We start from the raw sequence: 18748 nt of genomic DNA, 5'->3' as shown, positions 1-18748 counted from the left end.
CAAAAGCCTTTCTGCATCCACTTGATCACCACCCTCATTACCTAGATTGTGCCTCCTTTTGTTCACGTTTTCGACAAGGTCGCATAGCATGCCGTTTCCCCAATTTCATCATTTGCGTCCTTCATTTCCCAGAAAGTGCTCTCAAAGTGACGACCCAAAATGTACGGTTCCTTCAACCATTTAACATTGGACTTTGACAACTATAGATCATGAAGGCAATCGGGAATGACAAGCACTTTCTTTTGCACCAAGAAGTTTTCATGAGTTGAGTACCCAATATGCAACCACATGAATATAACAATACTTTGCAAAGTTCAACAAAAGATGCAAGTTGTCCAACTTTTCTTGAAAACCAAGGGGCCTCGTTCAAACTGCAACTCTCTGAGATACCATGACCTCTCAAAACTTTCTAATCTGCAATGCAAAAAAGAGATACTAAAATGATTCCACTACTTCCAAATTAAAACAACTTGAAAAGAACAATAATAAATCACCAATAGGAAAGAAAGAAATTAAGTGCTTGATGTTTTCCCCCACATAAGTTTGAAAATAACACATTGGCAACCAAGGTATAAGAGGAGGTTAAATGCAAAGATATCCCTCAACAATAATTATATAACCGCACACACTCACACAAACACTTTACACATATACACTCACATCTTTTGGAGGGTCACACACTATACCGGAGGTGTAGTGCGTGTAGGCCCCAATGTGAATGTGAGTGAGTTTTTGTAAATGTTTGTGGTTGTAGAATGATTGATCCCTCGGAAGGCTTAATACCGGCCCCCGGCATGAATTCATGGTCCCTCTACCTCTGCAGTATAAACTAGCAAAAGGGAGCACCAACTTGTCATGAGTTTCATGCACAAAATCAGATTTTTTTTTGAAGGGCCAAATATGAAAAGCACAAGAACAAAGCAGAACTAGCGGCCATAAATAAAAAGGCAAAAAACATTGTTGACCAAATTATCGGACCAAATATGATGGCTGAAGCCTCAACCCAGTACAGTATCAATCCAGAAGGCTCAAACAGTACAGTACCAAATCCAGATATCGAAATTCACAAATTTGGTGACATAGCCCTATAGTACCAAATTTGGGCAAAGCATCCAAATTGCAAACCATTGAAATTCAGACAACTAATACAAATCCCAGTTCCCTTACATAGGTAACTAATAATACAATCAAAATTCACTTCGCAAATTTTGATTTGACAGCAAAAACACTCACAATGCATAAAAAAACTGCTGATATATACCTGATCAGGTGTCTACGTAGGTACGAATTGGTTCTACATTTTAGCATATCAGCAAAAGACATTGCTCAGAAGGGGAAAAATAATAAGAATTGCCAAGAAAAAACAAAAAGCACCGACAAAGACGAGTTTTTGCATACATGAAATGTGACGCCATACACAGAGAATTGAACGAAGATGCATGCACACACGCATAGAGAGAGAACCCCGGGGGAACGGGATGACGACTGCTGACGATGTGGACCGGGTTTTCTTGATAGTACCTCGGATCTTTAATTAAAATGACGCGGGATGATTTACTTAATACTTCTCATCTTGAACCTGAGAAGAACGTTCAAAAGGAACTGCAGCGTCTACTTGATAAATTGTGAACTCATTTTGGATTTATTTCTTGATCTGATCTGTTCAAGTTGTAGATATTTCCAATGAGATATAACTTGTTAAATATCATGTGAATCAATTTCGAACTGATCGATAATCGGAGATGATAAGTGTGAATTTATTTTTCTTAAAATAGAACTGACCGCAGTTGATCAACGGACGAGTTCACAACACCTCGCGTCTTCAAAGTGCGAGGACAACTAAAACGACGTCGCCACCATTTTTGCCTCCCATTATGAACTCGGACGGGTAACTGGTAAATTTTGAACTCATGGCGGATTTATTTTTTGATCGGAGCTGTTGATGCTGTAGATCATGTCAAGAAGATAAATCATGGTGAAGATCATGTTAATCGAATACCGATTAGTACATAATCTTAGATGATTCGTTTGAATTTGTTCTTGTGAAAATAGATTTGGATGCACTTGATCGAACTCCAAGTTTTATTACGGAAAAGTAATTCAGTCCGAGAATGTGGTTTGTGAGCAGCAGAGGAAGTTACCGAAGCAATTCATGGGACCCTTCCGCCCTTCGCACTCTCTCTCGATTCTCACTCTGTGCTTGCGCTCTTGCAAATTTTTGTAGTTTGAAATGTTTTTGAAAGACTCAGTCACGCTCGTGTTTCTGCTCACGCAGGCACGCGGGTTGCAAGCACCGGTAAACTAACAATTTGAAAGTTCGGTTGTTTAGAAAGTTTGCATCTTTGTGTTTGCATTTAGGCTTTCTTTCGAATTGGGTTTGCATTCAAACTCGATAAGGGTAAAATAGTTAAGAGGATATTAGAAAATATTCTTGTTTCCTTGTTTGGTGATTGGCTTATGGGTCTTTGATTTCTGAGAACAAAATGTTGGGGAAATATATGCTGGGTGTTCTTGATAAAACCTACACAGAACACACACACACACAAAAAATGTAAAATTTTCAACCAGTTAGTACGTGAAGAGCCTCAGTTGTCTTCTGTTTTATCTTTCTTCACTTGAATTTGGGGTTGGTTTTGGTTTCAGTTTCTGCGGTTTTGGAGCTGAAGATGATGGTGATGCTGTCTTGCCGTGAGAAATTTTTTCAGTGCCGGGAGGGTATAACCCACGTGGTATCCGCTCGGCACATCCGGGCCATCTAATATATTTTTTGACGGCTCGGCACGACGGCTACTTTTGTTCGATCAAGTGTTTGGTCATCTTTTATCATATAAATTTGGTACTATATTTATACGGATTTCGAGTATCGGGAAACTACATGGTTCGTGAGTTTGCTTCATTGCACAAAAGGAAACTTGAAGGTCAATGTATCTTGGGGAAGGAATACCATTCAACCCAGTGCAAGAGGAGGTATATCGTTCCTTAGGAGAGCGCTATCATGTGTCTCGACTACCCTACAGGCTATTCTATTACTTTCTCTATTTATTTGATTATGTAAATTTGATCGATGAATATTATTTAGATTTATTATTCTATCAGAAAATTCATATTGCATATGTTTTTTCCAACAAACCTCACTCAGAGGAAAGCAAGAAGCCAACCAAAAACACCACAAGAAACATGAAAGCCTCAAAACAGCCCAATAGCCTAACACCAAAACAGCCACAAACCAAAAGAAAACAACCCTAAATCCGAACAACAAACCGAAAGATATAGAACCAACAACTAAAACCGCCAATCTATGGAATTAAACATTCCAGAGATAGAGAGGCACCATCCTCAAAGTCCTCTTCATCCTCCAAACCTGTGTCTTCCTCCAAATTGTCAAGAGCACCGATTCTTTCCGCTAAATTGGCCCTCCTTCATTTCAACATATTTCTTTAAATTAAAACTTCTCCCCCCTCTAAATTTAATGCCCAAAGTGGTACCTAAATCCATATGTAGTTCCAGTTTCGAATGTCATCAGAGGATAAAGAACAAGAGGGGACTTTCTTATTTCTAGGATTCAATTTTTCAGCCATGACCCCAAGCTCTGCAAGAAGCTTCTTTTTACTAATCTTCCTCTTCAATCTTCTTACCCTCTGTTTGAGTTGCAAAGGGCAATGAATTTTTGCCAAACCTTTGGGCAAGAACATTGGAGTTTAACATACCTGGGGCAAGTTTCTCAAATTTCCAAAAAAATATTACACTTGTTTAATGGGTAATTGCCAAGTCAAGTGACCCTATTTGACCCTATATACCTCTGCCCATGCTTACATGTATCCTTATTGAGCTGATCTCTAAAAAAAATATTTCAATAAAATTTAATAAATGGATCATAGCATTTGGGTGGGACCCAAAAGTGGGCCCACAAAAAATTTGTGCAATATTATCTGTGTAAATAGCACGTTTGATATCAAATACGCATACTTCACACAATGCTGTTTCTTTTTTCCTTATTGTTTTTTTAACAAATTTAGGAAAAATCAACTTATAACTTCTCTAAGCTCTCTCGTCTCCTCTTCCTCTAGCATTCTTTGTTAGTAGTAGTTGAAATTTTTCTTCTTCTTACTCTAGCGTTCTTTATTAATTAAATGTTTTTTTTTTCCAAAAAATCTATACTAACCCTTTGAAAATTAGATCTAAAAATATAAACCACAAATATTTTCTGATAATGGTATCGATAAGTGAATGTAATAAACTTTCTTCTTTGATATTACACTACTACATGAATTTTAGCATGGGAGAGTAAGAACAAAAGAAGTTCAAAGAATATGCACCATCCAACTTCCAATTACTCTAAAGCATAAGTAATGACGATTGGTTTAATGTATGTGCTAGGGGTACATCACTTTGTCACACTTCAACCAACCACCTGTATGTGAGAGGTGTGGTTAGCGTGTAACAAATTGATGTGTCACTAACATTTTGGCATATTTAAATGGATGGGAATCGTTAATTTTATGCAATATGACCTAATTTATATTTGGTGCTAATCTGTAGATATTGATTGATTTTGCAATTCTATAATCGATTAGACATCACAATCAATTATGTAATCCATGTTCTATTAATGTTTAATTCTGTAATTTATTAACATTATAATCGATTTTGTAATTGAATCGAGTACGATTGGAAAATAATGTGAAATCGATTACTCATCAATCGATTTGCTAATTGATGGGTCTCGGTATTTTCCACTTGTCGATCGCAAAGTAAGTTAGAAACAACATTCCAATAGTTTCGAAATCAATTATTCTGGATAACACAAATAATTGATTACATGATAGATTATATTTTGATGTGGTTTCAATTGTGTAATTGATTGGTATCGATAACACTTGTAATCGATTATCTTATCAAATTAGAGCATTAGTTATTTATTATTCGGATTCGAGCACTAACTTATAAGGCACTAATAGTATGTCTACTGACCCAAAAAATAAATATCAAGCCCTAAATATTATTGTCTCTTATAGATAACCTAAAATGTATTGGTAAACTTATCTCGTGACCATCACTCTCTTGCCCATCCATTAATTTTGTTAGTGTTCCGTACTTAATTAATACGGATGACCGACTTCGCTACCATGTGCAGTGATAATGCCAAAACTATTTTTGTTAGTGCGAAAACTTCAGTGCATAAAAGTCTTGTACACTGCACATGGTACAAACCTTTTGTGTACTAGAATTTTGACACTAACAAAAATAGTTTTGCCATTATAATTTCCCTTCCTTTTAATTGGATTATTTATGTGAAAGTTCACTATGCAATTAAAAATATTGTAACAAATATTAAACATGTTATAATTTTTAGAAAAACTTCAAATGAAACAAATTGGCCAAACTCCAAACATATTGAAACACTTTAAAAATTCTATAAATAAATACCTTGACTTTTTATTAGTACATTATGATAATGATATCTTTTTGACTTAGTAATTATCAAGACCAATGTATTTTAAAGAAGTAAATTATTTTCATTTGAAATAATCTTAGTTTCAACTTTTTTAAAAAATAAAATAAATAATTTTTACATAAATTAATTCTCAGAAATAAAATTGATTGTTACGTTGCCGTGGTTTATTGGCCAAAAGGTGCTCACCCCGATTGTTCCACGGATTGTTATCTAACGGCTCCTAGCTCATAAATTGATTATGACGTGGCAGTGTCTTATTGGTCAAAAGCTTGTCATCCGGATTGTTCCACGGATTGTAATGTCATCCTAAATCAATGGCTCCTACCTCTTCAATCGAACGGCTCCAGGGTTTCTTAGGCATTACTCTTATTTTCACAGGGATATATATTTATTACTCCTACCTACCCTCCCTAACCCTACCTCAATCAAAACACACACACATTATCCCCCGAAGGCGGGGATGCTGTCCCCTTGGGGCAGCCCAACCGGCCAAGGTTTTTTTTGTTTCTAGCTCCATATCAACGAAACAAGAAAAGAAGAAATCCAGAAATCCAGATTAATTTTTCAAACAACGGTAAGCTGTCTATAAAACTCTATTTCTTCTTCCATACAGAAAAACATAGATGCTCTATCAACCTACGCACGGCAAATACAAAGGCCTTACTAAAAACAAAACAGCGAAACGAAGTAGCTCATTTATCCCAATAAATCACTAAAATAGATAACTCCAAAATAGATAAGAACAATTTATACCTTCTTTCACAAACAATCCTTTAGCTCCTCCCTCCCACTAACAATCCTTTAGCCCCTCTCACACTGCTAAGCATCTTGGATCTCCTCAGCATCTCGGATCTGATCTTCAGGGGAATGACTGACACAAAATTGTCTTATGGCTACAATTTTCCCAGGATTGTTATCCCTCACTAGCTTGATCCGGCGACATTTAAGTTTTTTCTGCAAAATGTATTCCATCTCTTTGAGCTTCGACACAGATACAACAACTCTTTTGAGAGCAAACTCGCCCAAACTCATCTTCAACGTATCCTGAGTCTTCTTCGTCTTCACCTCCTCTATTTGATCGAGGAGGTCCTTCAAGTCATCGTCTGCAACTTTCTTCTGTAGGTAGAGATCCCTCGTTCGCATAGCAGTGGTGGTCAATTGCTCTGTTGAAAGTGTGGCGCCATCCGAAACACTTGATCAAATCTATTGTAACCCATGAACCGAGAGTTATATGAGTTCCGATCAGGTACTTAATGATATCCAATTAAGCTAATTTTGTGTATAGTTGTTCTACCCGACGAGCTCTTCCGATTATCGGAACAAGACCGAAGTGGGCCCAGAATTCGGGCTCCGTCACCGCGGCCACCCTCTCGATTCCTGTTTTTCCTGTTTTGAAAGAATTGTACGGCAGTGTGAAGCTAAGGGAGTCTGCAATCAGGGATCTCAAGACTGGTCTCAAGGACGCACAGGATTCCTGTTCAGCGGCACTAACTGCCATTTTTTTGAAGTACCTGGAAAACTCATATGGTCATATGGCAATGGCAATGGAGCCACACTTCCGGCGGAGCATTTGACCACCACTGCTATGCGAACGAGGGATCTCTACCTACAGAAGAAAGTTGCAGACGATGACTTGAAGGACTCCTCGATCAAATAGAGGAGGAGAAGACGAAGAAGACTCAGGATACGTTGAAGATGAGTTTGGGCGAGTCTGCTCTCAAAAGAGTTGTTGTTGTGTCCGTGTCGAAGTTCAAAGAGGTGGAGTACATTTTGTAGAGAAAACTTAAATGTCGCCGGATTAAGCTAGTGAGGGGTAATGATCCTGGGAAAGTTGTAGCTATAAGACAATTTTGTGTCAGTCATTCCCTGGAGATCCGAGATGCTGAGGAGATCCAAGATGCTGAGCAGTGAGAGGGGCTAAAGGATTGTTTGTGGGAGGGGTATAGATTGTTCTGGTAGATGAGTTTTGTGATTGTTATCTGTTTATTGGGGGTAAATGAGCTATTTCGTTTTGTTTTTAGTAGGCCCGTTGTGTTTGCTGCGCATTGTTTGGTAGAGCATCTCTGTTTTAACGTATGGAAGAAGAAATATAGTTTTATAGACGCTTCGTTTTAACCGTTGCTTGGAAAATTAGTTTGGGCTTCTTTTGACCTGCTGTTTTTTGTTGATCTTGCATGCATTGTGATCTCATCTGGATTTCTTTTGTTGTCTTGTTGATTTGGAGCTAGAAAAAAAAAACTTGGCCGGTTGGGTCTTCGATGAACAAGCCTTAGGTTTGTTCTTGCGTGTGAACGTCGTCTGATGTGCACTGATTCAGTTGTAAGATCTTTGTGGGGTGGTTTGGGTGAGTTAATTCTTATTGTGTGAGCATAGATATGTGAAAGCAGGTGTAGGTAATAATTGTTACTTCCAAGCACACAACGTGTTTGGTTAAGTGTCTCAATGAAGATGTCATTTTGTATTCTCAGGCATAGAGTCAAATTTGTACGTCGTATAATGGTCAACCATTGAGGCTGTACATGGGTGGAAGGAGATATTAAAGATCCAAAAGTTCAAGAGAATAGTAGTATCCTATGCCGGGTTTTTTTTCTTCAGTGCAGTAACGAGCTATGCTCATAACAGCCAAGGGTGGCGTGGACTGTTTTTCCAGAGCTGCTATATATCACTGATTTTGTATCACTGGTGTATTTTACCACATATAATGCAATATATGATTCAATTGAAGTTTCTTGAGTCTTATCATATATTTGGCACTCTAATTGAATCCTAATATCATTAGGTATTACTGTTTAGCAGACTCCACGATTTCTGTTGAGCTATTGTGTAATTGACAAGGAAATGGAGTTGCTTCATTTTTGTGTTTCTTGCTGTAAGATTTCCTCTTAGGAGTGTGGCTATTGTAGTAAATGGACCTGCCATCACAGCTAGTTTGGTAAAGATATGATACTCTTTCAATTGAATCCTAATATCATTAGGTATTATTGTTTAGCAGACTCCACGATTTCTGTTTAGTGTTGACCCATCTTGCACAGTAGAAGTATGTAGCTGGGTGTTGTAAAGCACAATTTAGCTCTTCAACTTCTTCAGTCATTAAAAGGGGCCCTAGAACATACGCACTCTTAGGTGACAGTGAGTTAGCTTGGTTGGAGTGATATTAGGTTGATACCTAACGGATCCTTGTCGATTTGTTCTCTGCTAACAACATATATGCTTTATAGGAGTATGTATTATTAATTATTGTCTTCTGTTCCCAATCCTGGCTTCTTCAAGTTTGAAATGTCTTTCCAGCTGTGTGAGGATGAGATGCACAATTCTCGAGTTAAAAGGTTCTCTGATTTGCTTTTGCCTTTTAATTCTTAGTTATTCTCATAGTATATTGTTCCTATATGAATACAGAACTTGGGTATGTTATGTCAACTAGACCCCATCTTGTGGTAGTATTTTTCTATGTAGATTTTTAGCACCTAAATTCTTTGTAGCACGAATACATCGTTGGAGGTCGTGTACCGGTGTGAGATACTGGAAGGATGCCGAGGCGAATACTTTGCCGGAGCCCGGAGGTCATATCCCGGTGTTGGATACTTGATGGTACTGACACTCTTTGGACACTTGTCTGTCCCTCAAATCTGACTTGCTCTATATTTTCCTCAACTTTTTCCATTTGGAGTCTGGACACTCCGGGAAGATGTAGAACATTCTACGATTCTCTGTGGACACTTGCTGGGGTCTTTTCTTTGTGTGCTTGACGATAGAAGATTCAATATGAAGGCATGTAAGTAATAAAAACATTTTCTTGCTGAAACACTTTATATTACGTGCTGGAAAAGGAGGAAAACAACTTGTATGGTCGTTTCATTTTTATTAGAGGTTTTCTCACTTTCTATTTGGGTAATAAAATGCAAATATATCTTCTTAAGCATGTCCCCAAGTTATCTGGCCTGCCCTCCAGTTTATGAAGATTTGCATGATAAAGAGTTGCTATTGTGTCCGTTTCGTACCATCCGTGTCAGAGCTGCATGGCATGAAATATTTTAGAGGCAGATTGCCACTTTCTTTTTTAGTTGTCCATATGTGTGACATTTGAGGCAGCTCTAAGCTCAGCGATTGGACTAAAAAGATGTAGAAAATCATCGCGAGGCTTCTGCGGTTAGAGATAAAGTATGAACATGTTCATTTGTCACCCCCATCATGTTCTAGGTATAATCCATTTCTAGGTGACAGAATTAGAAGTTATTTTTCCCTTGATAAGTAAGTCATATAAGATCTTTATTTATCTTGAGTTTGTTTGAATAAGATCGTGTTTAGCTTTTGAGATGTGATGTAGGAAAGATGATATGAAGATGGAGCCTGCAGATTGCAGCTTGATTTACTATTTGACCTGGTATATGTAGAGTATATTTATGGGTGTTCCATAGCAAGTCGGGGGTGCCATGACACCTCCACCTCAATACCAGTATCCGCCCCCGTCAGGGCGACACATTTTCTTGGACCAAAAATCCCGAGTATGACCAAGTAGGAACGTCTCGCTCTCTATTCTCACGCTCAATTGTAGCTCCCACAAGTTCTAAGTAGTTTGAGATGTTTTCGATGCGCGCTTCGAGTTTATTTAAATACTAATATACTGCTAATGAGATTCTTATTAGTGCATTCTTTGAAACTTTCGGACTATTTATGAAATCTTGTGCGGGAAGTGCCGCAAATTCAAGGGTCTTGTCAAGTTGCTATGGTTCAAAATAATTGTCCAAGGGTCTTGTCAAGTTGCTATGGTTCATTGCCGTCCATTTTACGTAATTTTTTTGGCACCCGTCTTGGGCCTGCAATAATGATCGGATCCACTCATATTGTACAACTCATTGAGAACTTGGCGACAACAAAATCATGTTCGTCAGTTACCAATCGAAGCCTGATCGGATCATAGTTCTCTTTGAATAAATAGGTCCAATCCAGTGTGATAAGAGCACGTATTCAAAGAAAAATGTGTTCTGATTAGGAGTCGATTGATAAGTATTTGACATCTAGGTTGGAATTGCTCCATCAGCATGTCAAACGTTTTATTTTAGGAAGTTTTGTACAAAAGTAATGAAAGAAATTTTTTGACATCACATGCCAAATTTGACATGAGAGTGGCGACGTCAATCAAATGACACGTGAACATTTTGACATCTAGATTGGAATTGCTTCACATGTCAATTCTCTCACTTAGCATGTTATGTCAGATTTGATATCCTTGATTGGAGATGCTCTAAATCTTGAGTAATCTTGAATATGATTTTTCCATTCAGTTTTTGACTAAATTTTTGATAACCTTACTCCAATACGCATTACTCAGAATAAATCTACTCGGATGAGACTTCTTTTACAGTAGATCTTGATTGTTGCAAACTTGCTACAACAACAACGAAAAGAGAGGTTGGTTTAAGACCTGGAATTCAGGAATTTTTGAAGTAGTTATGTAAATCCGAAAATAGAAATTGTTACACAGATATCTACATTGGGTGAACTGCTAGAACTAGGGTTGAGATCTTTTCCTTACAAAGAAGGATCACTCCCTTATTTGACATTTGCCTTCCTGGATTTTCCTGTTTTCTTGGCAATAGTGTGCTGGATTACCACGATTTTGTTAGATCATGGAGAGTAACTACTCCATTAAGATACCTCTTCCAGTTTCTTGAAATGAGTAGCTTCCATATAAGTATGCTGAAATTGGTACTTATGTTTTTGGGTGAATTCCATCAAAAGTAGATATGCATTAACAAGAATGCAGATGAGCAAAAACTTTCATCCTTCTGTTGTGATTGTGATGGTATAGCATACCGATGATTATGAGTCTGTGACCGAGTGGAACTTGTTTGCATGCGCTAACACGCTGCACATGGGTATACGTGCATGCTTAACTAGGCGCTTACATACACGAAAGGCAGTGTATAGAAAGGTCGTCGCTCTAGATTGAACTTTATGGTCGGCAGTCTTTAATGTGCTTGCTTTTCTTTTCCTTTCATCGTTCTTGTCCCCTATTTGCATTTTTCATGGTATGATTTTATCAGTATCTGAATCAAAATCTTCTATTGTTCCACTGAAAATTCTCCGAGGACATACAAGTACAAATGCAAGAGATTAGTGCCTTGATTTTCCATCTTGTTCTTCTTGATGTGGGTGAAATGGAAACAGTGATTTCCCTTGTGAATATACTGAAATATCTCAATACTGATGGTGACACACTTTCCAGGGTATGCATTCTGGAATCAGGGAGAAATACCAAAAAGCGCATTGCAATATTAGTTGGCCAAGCACAGATGTTGGTTCAGAAATCTGCATCCGTTCCAGAGAGTGCGTTCAGCTCAAGGCCGGGCAGTCTCCTCGTCTGCTTTCGGTTCTACCCCAATGATTTCGGGAAAGTTTTCCATTAAACGACCCTCGATCCCCATCTTGGCAGTCCTTACCGACGTTGGACAGGAGCCACAGCTCCTTGTAGCTTCAAGCTGACAACACTGCCATCAATGTCATGCATTGCCGCATTACCACCATCAGCTATGAGATATGGTCAGAATTTATCCAACACAACCTAACACTTTCTGAAGTTAAGGGCAACTCCACAGCAGAATTAGGGGACCCAACTGCCTTAACAGTAAACAACAGCAAAATAGCAAAAATAGTGAACTAGGAGATTTCAAAAAAAAGTACCAATTAATCTCGGTACCAAAAAAGAAGAAGTAAAGATCCAAAGACGCATTTGTAAAATTTTACAAATAAATGAGATCGTTCTACTGTCTAAGTCACGAACAACAACAGATTAATACTGTTGCAATTTTTTTTGTACGTCGGTGAAAAACAAAGAAACTTAGATACGTAGAAAGGCGTAGAAGGGACTACAACCCAAGTGAAATAGGACACGGCCTATGGGAGGCTTACAAAGACCGGAATGAAGTGGGGAAACAAAAACAAAGGCTTGATGATCGATTTTATCAAAAGAATCGTATCTCAAACACGACTGTTGGGATGAGTTGTTTAAGGAAACTCAGTTACACCAGACTTCTTATACTTCCCTGACTAGTTTTTCTTCCAATGTCACCATGATTCCAATATGAGAGTCTTACCATGAAAGTTACGGCTTCATAAAAAATGGCATATAAGGATAAACTTAGTTATTCAAAAAGAGTACACTATCAGCAGTATTATTGCCTTAGTTGATAGTGGTGCGGATATGAATTGTATCCAGGAAGGTTTAGTTCCAACCCAATATTTTGAGAAAACTTCTCAAAGTCTTACTAATGCTAGTGGTTCCAAAATGATAATCAAGGCAATAATGGACCTCCTCTGGGTGATTATTGGGACAGTATAACAGAAATCCTTGCTGGACAGCTGTCCTCCAGAAAAGAAAAGGGAAAAAATCAATGATCGAATAAAGCCAAATCAACTTTCGGTGGCCAACCACTCCAACCAACCACCTCAATTATGGAGATACTGCTCACACTCAATTATCAGATGAAATATTAGACTCATGTAACGATGGGGATGGGGCCCTCCGCACACCCGGCACATCTTTATTTCACCATGATTCCCTGACTAGTTTTTCTTCCAATGTCACCATGATTCCAATATGAGAGTCTTACCAAAAAAGTTATGGCTTCATAAGAATCATAAAAATTGTATATCAGCCAACTAAATTTAAACTATCTCCATATACTAACTAATAGACAAGTTTTCAAGGTTTCCTAATCTCACACACACACACAAAAAAAAAGCGACAAATAGAGATTTGGAACTGCTTTATCTTATGGATGGCAATTCAAAAGAAGCCGAGGACGACAGATAAGCTCAGTAAATGGAAAGTTATTCCATCTTCATTAGCTGTTTGCTCCTTCTGCCATCAAGAAACAAAATATATACCTGATCACATCATCTTCATCAGGCACATTTGGCGGCAGGTTCGTCATATACATAGTTGGTTTTTCTAAATCAAAATACAATTGGGATGCTGAATCTCGTGGCTCAATGGAAGATTTAGCGGTAAATCATTTGGCAATGCAGTTAGAACGCTTGCTTGGGCTGCCATGATATACTACATGTGGCAAGAAATGAACTATATATTTCTTCAACAAGGTAATCATCGACCTTTCTCTACTGTTCTAGACAAGATTTGATGCCCGTATTAGAAGCTCTCAATTTGTATCCGTAAAGAAAACTCCTCTTGACACCATGCTTTGTAGCCGTTGGCTAATCCCCTAGGATTTTGCCTCAGCTTAGCTGAGTTTTTACCTGCCCAAAAACAAAATTGGAGTTTCGGATCCTATTTGGGATCAAAACAAACCATTAATTGGGACGGGCAGCGGCAATCTCAGTCACACAAGCATGAGCGTGAAAGCATCTATCGAAAACATCCCACATTGTTAAAATTCCCAAACTAATAAAGTTCGCGAGAGCCAATGATACTCGTGATGAATTATGCGATGGGTAACTGCCACCCAAAACTCTAGAGAAGAACATATTAATCGATGTTTGGAGACGATAGGTGTGAATTTATTCCTATGAAAATAGATTTGGCCACACTTGATCAAACTCACTTTATTAGTAGTTATTAGTAATAGTTACAATGGAAAATTGCGGCCGTAGGGTAAAATGTTGCGGCCATGACTCATAGAGTACCGGTGGAAAAGTTTTACCGATGTGGCCGCAAGGTTTCAATGAATCGTGTATGGTAAACACGCTTCTTTTTTTATTTTATCATTGTTTTTCATCCTGTAAGGGGCTGTTTTTCTAAATAAACCGTTTGGCTTATTTTTTTATCCTTATTCAAATTTTTTTCTCATTTGTTAATTTTTTGGGAATTATTATTTTTTCATGACAAGAGGAATTTAAAAAGTAAAAAATTACGATCGAAATCTAATTTTTTTGAATAAAAATGGAAAAATTGGCTTATTAGCTTATTTTTATCTTTATTCAAAAAAATTAAATTTCGATGGTATTTTTTTACTTTTTAATTTATTTTGTTATGATGATGTAATAGTCCTTAAAAAATTGACGAAAAATTAATAAACGAAAAAAATTTTAAATAAGAACAAAAAAGAATAAGACAAGTGCGTATTTTTTTAGAATAACAACCCCTAAAATATCGGGTAATTCGCCATCTCTCTCTCAAATGGCTCCGAAAAAGAAACAGCAGAAGCAGAAGCCATCTTCTTCATCCTCCTCGTCCAAAGCCAAATCTCAATCTTCTTCGACCGGTCCGAAACTCCAGATAACAGCCGAGAACGAGAACCGCCTCCGCCGTCTCTTGATCAACTCCGGCCGGTCCCCGGTCCCTCCTCCGGCCGAACCGTCCGTTTCCAAAGCGCAGAAGGCCAAGAAGCTTCGGTCCGTCTACGAGAAGCTCTCTTGCGAAGGCTTCTCCGATGATCAAATCGAACGCGCTCTCTCCGCTCTCAAGGTGGCATTTTTTTTTTGGTCTCGAATATTCATTCTCTGTTTGGTTTACGATAAAATGTAGGAAATTATACGGGATTAAGAAAAGCTTGAACTCTGTTGTAGTCCAGTTTACTTAAGGCATGTGCCTCGATTCAATTGCTATGCTATTGTTCTTCTTCAATTTGTTTTTGTTTTCTTTTTGATATTATTACCATCATATTGGAAATGGCCAATGGCAGTCTTTAAGGTTCAAAACGTGCATTGTAGTTTGAAAATGTCAATGAAGTATGCGGAAGTGTATTAAAATGTGTGAAAAGTAGAGGTCAAGCTGGCCCGAACATCTGGTTATCAAAGAAAATGTGCGTAAAGTGTATTTAGTTAAGAAACTTGGCATTATTCGACAGTCAAAAGGGCAGTTCTTAGCTCTGTTCTAAAAATCGGTCTAGGCTGCTGAGCCTAGGCGCTGGGCAGGGGTTCAATGCCTCAATAAAAATTGGCCTAGGTGCCGACTTGTCGACCGCCTAGGGAGCTGGTTGGCCAACTAATCGACCTCTAGGCGCTGCTCTTCCGCTCGACTAGCACCTAACGACTTTTAGAGCACTGGTTCTTAGCATCACTGTTTAGTGTTTACTATCTTCATTGTTTTTTTGGGTGAATAAGCAATGTGAACTGTGCAAAAATATGTTATATGGTCTTTGTTTAACTAAATGCTACTCCACTATGTTTACGCAATATCTGTTTTGTATAGTATTTCAGTGTGTGCTAAATGTTTTAGTTTTATAAGTTGCTAACCTGTCTTCTTTGTTTTTTCTAATCTTCATTTTCATTGGATATATACATTCCTCTTGAACAAAGAATATGTACCTTACGTTTTGTCTGAAATATTCAGTAACCGTTTCATTTCTGAAACAACGTAGAAAAATATGCGAGGATGAAAAGAACTTGAACTCCATTGCACTCCAGTCGAGTTCAGCCACGTGCTTCAATTGCTATATGCTATTGTTCTTTTTCAATTTATTTTTCTACCTTCTGCATTATATAATCAATACCATATTGGAAAACGGCCACTGTGGGCAGTTCTTAAGGTTCAAAATGTGCAGTGTAGCATGAAAATGTGTAATAGAATGTGCGAAATTATACTAAAATTTGTGAAAAGTGTATCAAATTTCTAAATTTGGCACTAAATGGGCAGTTGTTAGCATTGTTTTTCTGGGTGAAATAAGCAATGTGAACTGACCAAATAATATGTTACTATATTCAACTAAATCCTGTACGTTCATGTATTATATTTGTAGCTTGCCACTTTTTCTGATATTTCAGTGTTTGCCAACATTTTTATGTTTGATATGTTTCTAACATGTTCTTTGTTTTCTAATCTTCAATGGATATGTACTGTGCACTTGAACCTTATGTTGGTTTCTTCTAATACCATGTTCGTGGTTGCTTTACTCCATAGTTTGGTTATTCTTTTTATTGGAAGGGCCCACTGTAACTTAGTTTGTTGATTATATCTATCAAACATGGATCTTAGTTTGCTGATGCTATTTCTAAGATCGATGGTTTATTCTGTCTCTTCTAATTCTTACTCATTGTTGCTTTGTTGAATAATTTTGTCGGTGATTTTAAATATTACTGGAATCCTGTTGTACTCTTAGTATGCTGGAGTACTATTTTCACCATTGACTAGTTTGTTCTGTTTTTTTCTGCACAGGATGGTGCTAGTCTCGAGGCTGCACTTGATTGGCTATGCTTGAATTTGGCTGGGAATGAGCTTCCGCTGAAGTTTTCTACTGGGACTTCTCTCTATACAAATGAAGGTATTGTTAAGCAATAGGAGTAACATATTTAGTGTTTCTTAGAAATGTAGCGTACTGCATAACAATAGGTTCATACATATCAGTGTGGGACATGGAGAATTGTGCTTTAACATAAGTTCCTTACTATGGATCATGCTAGGAGGTGCTGTTGGGATCATATCAACTTCAAGAAAGGATTGGAGTCCTTCGGTGGATTCATCTGCCAAGATTGAAGAGGAAACGCCTGAACTTAATGTTAGAATCAAGGGGCGTTCAGAAGATAATACTCTGGATTCCTGTCAACCGTCTCAAGCAGATTGGATACGGAGATATCTGGAACATCAGGAAGAGGTAAACAAAATCCCTGGGCAACTTTTATCTCACTGCTTTTAGTTGTCAAAGTTAAGATAATATTAGTCAGTCCCTTCATCTGGATTGGGACATAAGGCTGGTTTGGTTTGGTTTGGTTTGGTTTAGTCCCTTCATCTGGATCTCTAAAAATAATCGAAATAAAGTTCAACACCTAAGGATGCAAGATTGTTTGTGTATAGAACCATGATTTTAGTCAACCTAATTTTCATAGGTACTCACTCAAAACACTTTAGCCTTGCTAGAAAATTCTTTTGACACCTCTTGCAATTCCTTGGTCACCAGCACTCTCTCTGGAAAAACCACTGTTTGTGCTTCACAAGCCAAGCCCATGCACCTACTGCCTATCTACTAAACACCATATATCTAGGTTCTTGTACCTCTGGTCCTCTACCCTAGTTTTATTTTCATAGACTCATTTCTATTGGGTTGAGAATTCTAAGTTTTGCAATCTTGACGGAACTCATTAATTTTTTTTTTATAGAGGTAAAACTTTCATCTCTCACTCTCATCTACTTTATTGACACATCATAGCTGCCACCCCTAGTCTCGGAATACATATGGTGTGTGGGGTGTGTACTTTAACCATGTATGTATGTGCATTGTACGGTTCTTCTCTTCATGTTTTTTACTTGCCTCTGTTTGATAGGGTATTTCATATGTTTTTACGTTATATTTTGTTCTTTTCCCTTATGCTTTGGTGGCAAGCCTATGGTCCTTATGAATGACATTAGGGCACCCTTTCTCTGTGCTTTACAGTCGTCGATAAGAGCACAGTAATTTTAAGTAGTCAGGGTTGCAATTTTAATCCTTAGGCACTTCATTACTCTTTCGGATTTTCTATGTACCAGTGCCGAAAGTGCCAAAAACTTTTGTTTTCTAATGCTTGAAATTTTTACTACTTTTTCGCCGCACAGAGAGCTTGTAGCGAGCATGATTAACGCTTTGAATGAATGAGTTGTAGTTGTTTGTCGATTCCAGGATGAATCTGAAACTTGGGAAGCTGACTCAATTGGCAAGCATTTGGTTGAGGAGGTAATTTCTGTTTGTATTGTTTCTAGTACTAAGAAGATATTAGTTGTTTTCGGTTTGGTTGACCGATTGAGGAGGTAACTCCTCTGTCTTTTTATCAGTTTAATCTTGTCCATTGTACGCAGCAAGAAAAAATGTTGGGTTGTATAACATGCGAGGCTAGATTATCAACAATCATGTATGCTCAAAACAAATGACTTGTTTCCTTTGCTGGATAGGCAAGACACCGAACATACGCATAATGAATTCGGTTATGACTTTGTGCTGTGGGAAATGAAGTTCAAAGTACGCTCCAGGGGTCAACTTCCACTACAGCTTTGAAAGGGAAAAATAATAAATTTGAAAACTGTTTCGAAATAACGAGTTACTGAAGCCGAATCACCTTTTGAAGACTCAAACCTATCTTCTTGAATCATGAATACGGTCTCAGAACTCGTGGTTCAAGGTTGTTCAATTGCTTTATGTTATTTACTTGTGAAAACTTGAATTGATTCCATTCAATTAGAGAGGGGTCAAATGCTTTCATAGAGGATAAGACACCCTTAAAAATTCTAAAAAAGTGCATTGTAGTTGGCATCTTCTGGTTAGGAGTTTGTACGGATTCCTGTTTGGCGGTAATCATCAACCGAGTGGCAGATCGTTGATTTTCCAATCCCTCGGCATACCACCTATCCTGAATTTGAGTAGTTGATTA

The 18748-nt window shown here is 37.8% G+C and overlaps 1 protein-coding gene and 1 long non-coding RNA gene across 5 annotated transcripts in view; both read left to right on the top strand.

Moving 5' to 3' along the window:
- Nucleotides 1-11181: 11181 nt before the first annotated feature.
- Nucleotides 11182-12227, top strand: LOC131306428 (uncharacterized). The gene is made up of 2 exons (XR_009193895.1): nt 11182-11604; nt 11682-12227. It is a non-coding gene; the product is annotated as an uncharacterized LOC131306428 (long non-coding RNA).
- A 2328-nt stretch (nt 12228-14555) lies between these two features.
- LOC131306421 (DExH-box ATP-dependent RNA helicase DExH7, chloroplastic) overlaps nt 14556-18748 on the top strand; it is a 29344-nt gene continuing 25151 nt past the window's right edge. For 3 of the 4 annotated variants that reach the window (XM_058332646.1, XM_058332647.1, XM_058332649.1), the window contains exons 1-4: nt 14556-14879; nt 16569-16674; nt 16814-17004; nt 18004-18057. In XM_058332646.1, the coding sequence (XP_058188629.1) occupies nt 14592-14879; nt 16569-16674; nt 16814-17004; nt 18004-18057 (639 nt within the window). In that variant the 5' untranslated portion in view covers nt 14556-14591. Of the gene's footprint in view, nt 14880-16568; nt 16675-16813; nt 17005-18003; nt 18058-18748 lie in introns of those variants that run through there. The other variant, XM_058332648.1, reaches the window with a different exon arrangement.

The sequence above is a fragment of the Rhododendron vialii genome, chromosome 11a (genome assembly GCF_030253575.1).
Source record: "Rhododendron vialii isolate Sample 1 chromosome 11a, ASM3025357v1".
NCBI lineage: Eukaryota > Viridiplantae > Streptophyta > Magnoliopsida > Ericales > Ericaceae > Rhododendron > Rhododendron vialii.
Note: the sequence above shows the minus strand (reverse complement) of the source record. Positions and strands in the feature narration are given on the sequence as shown.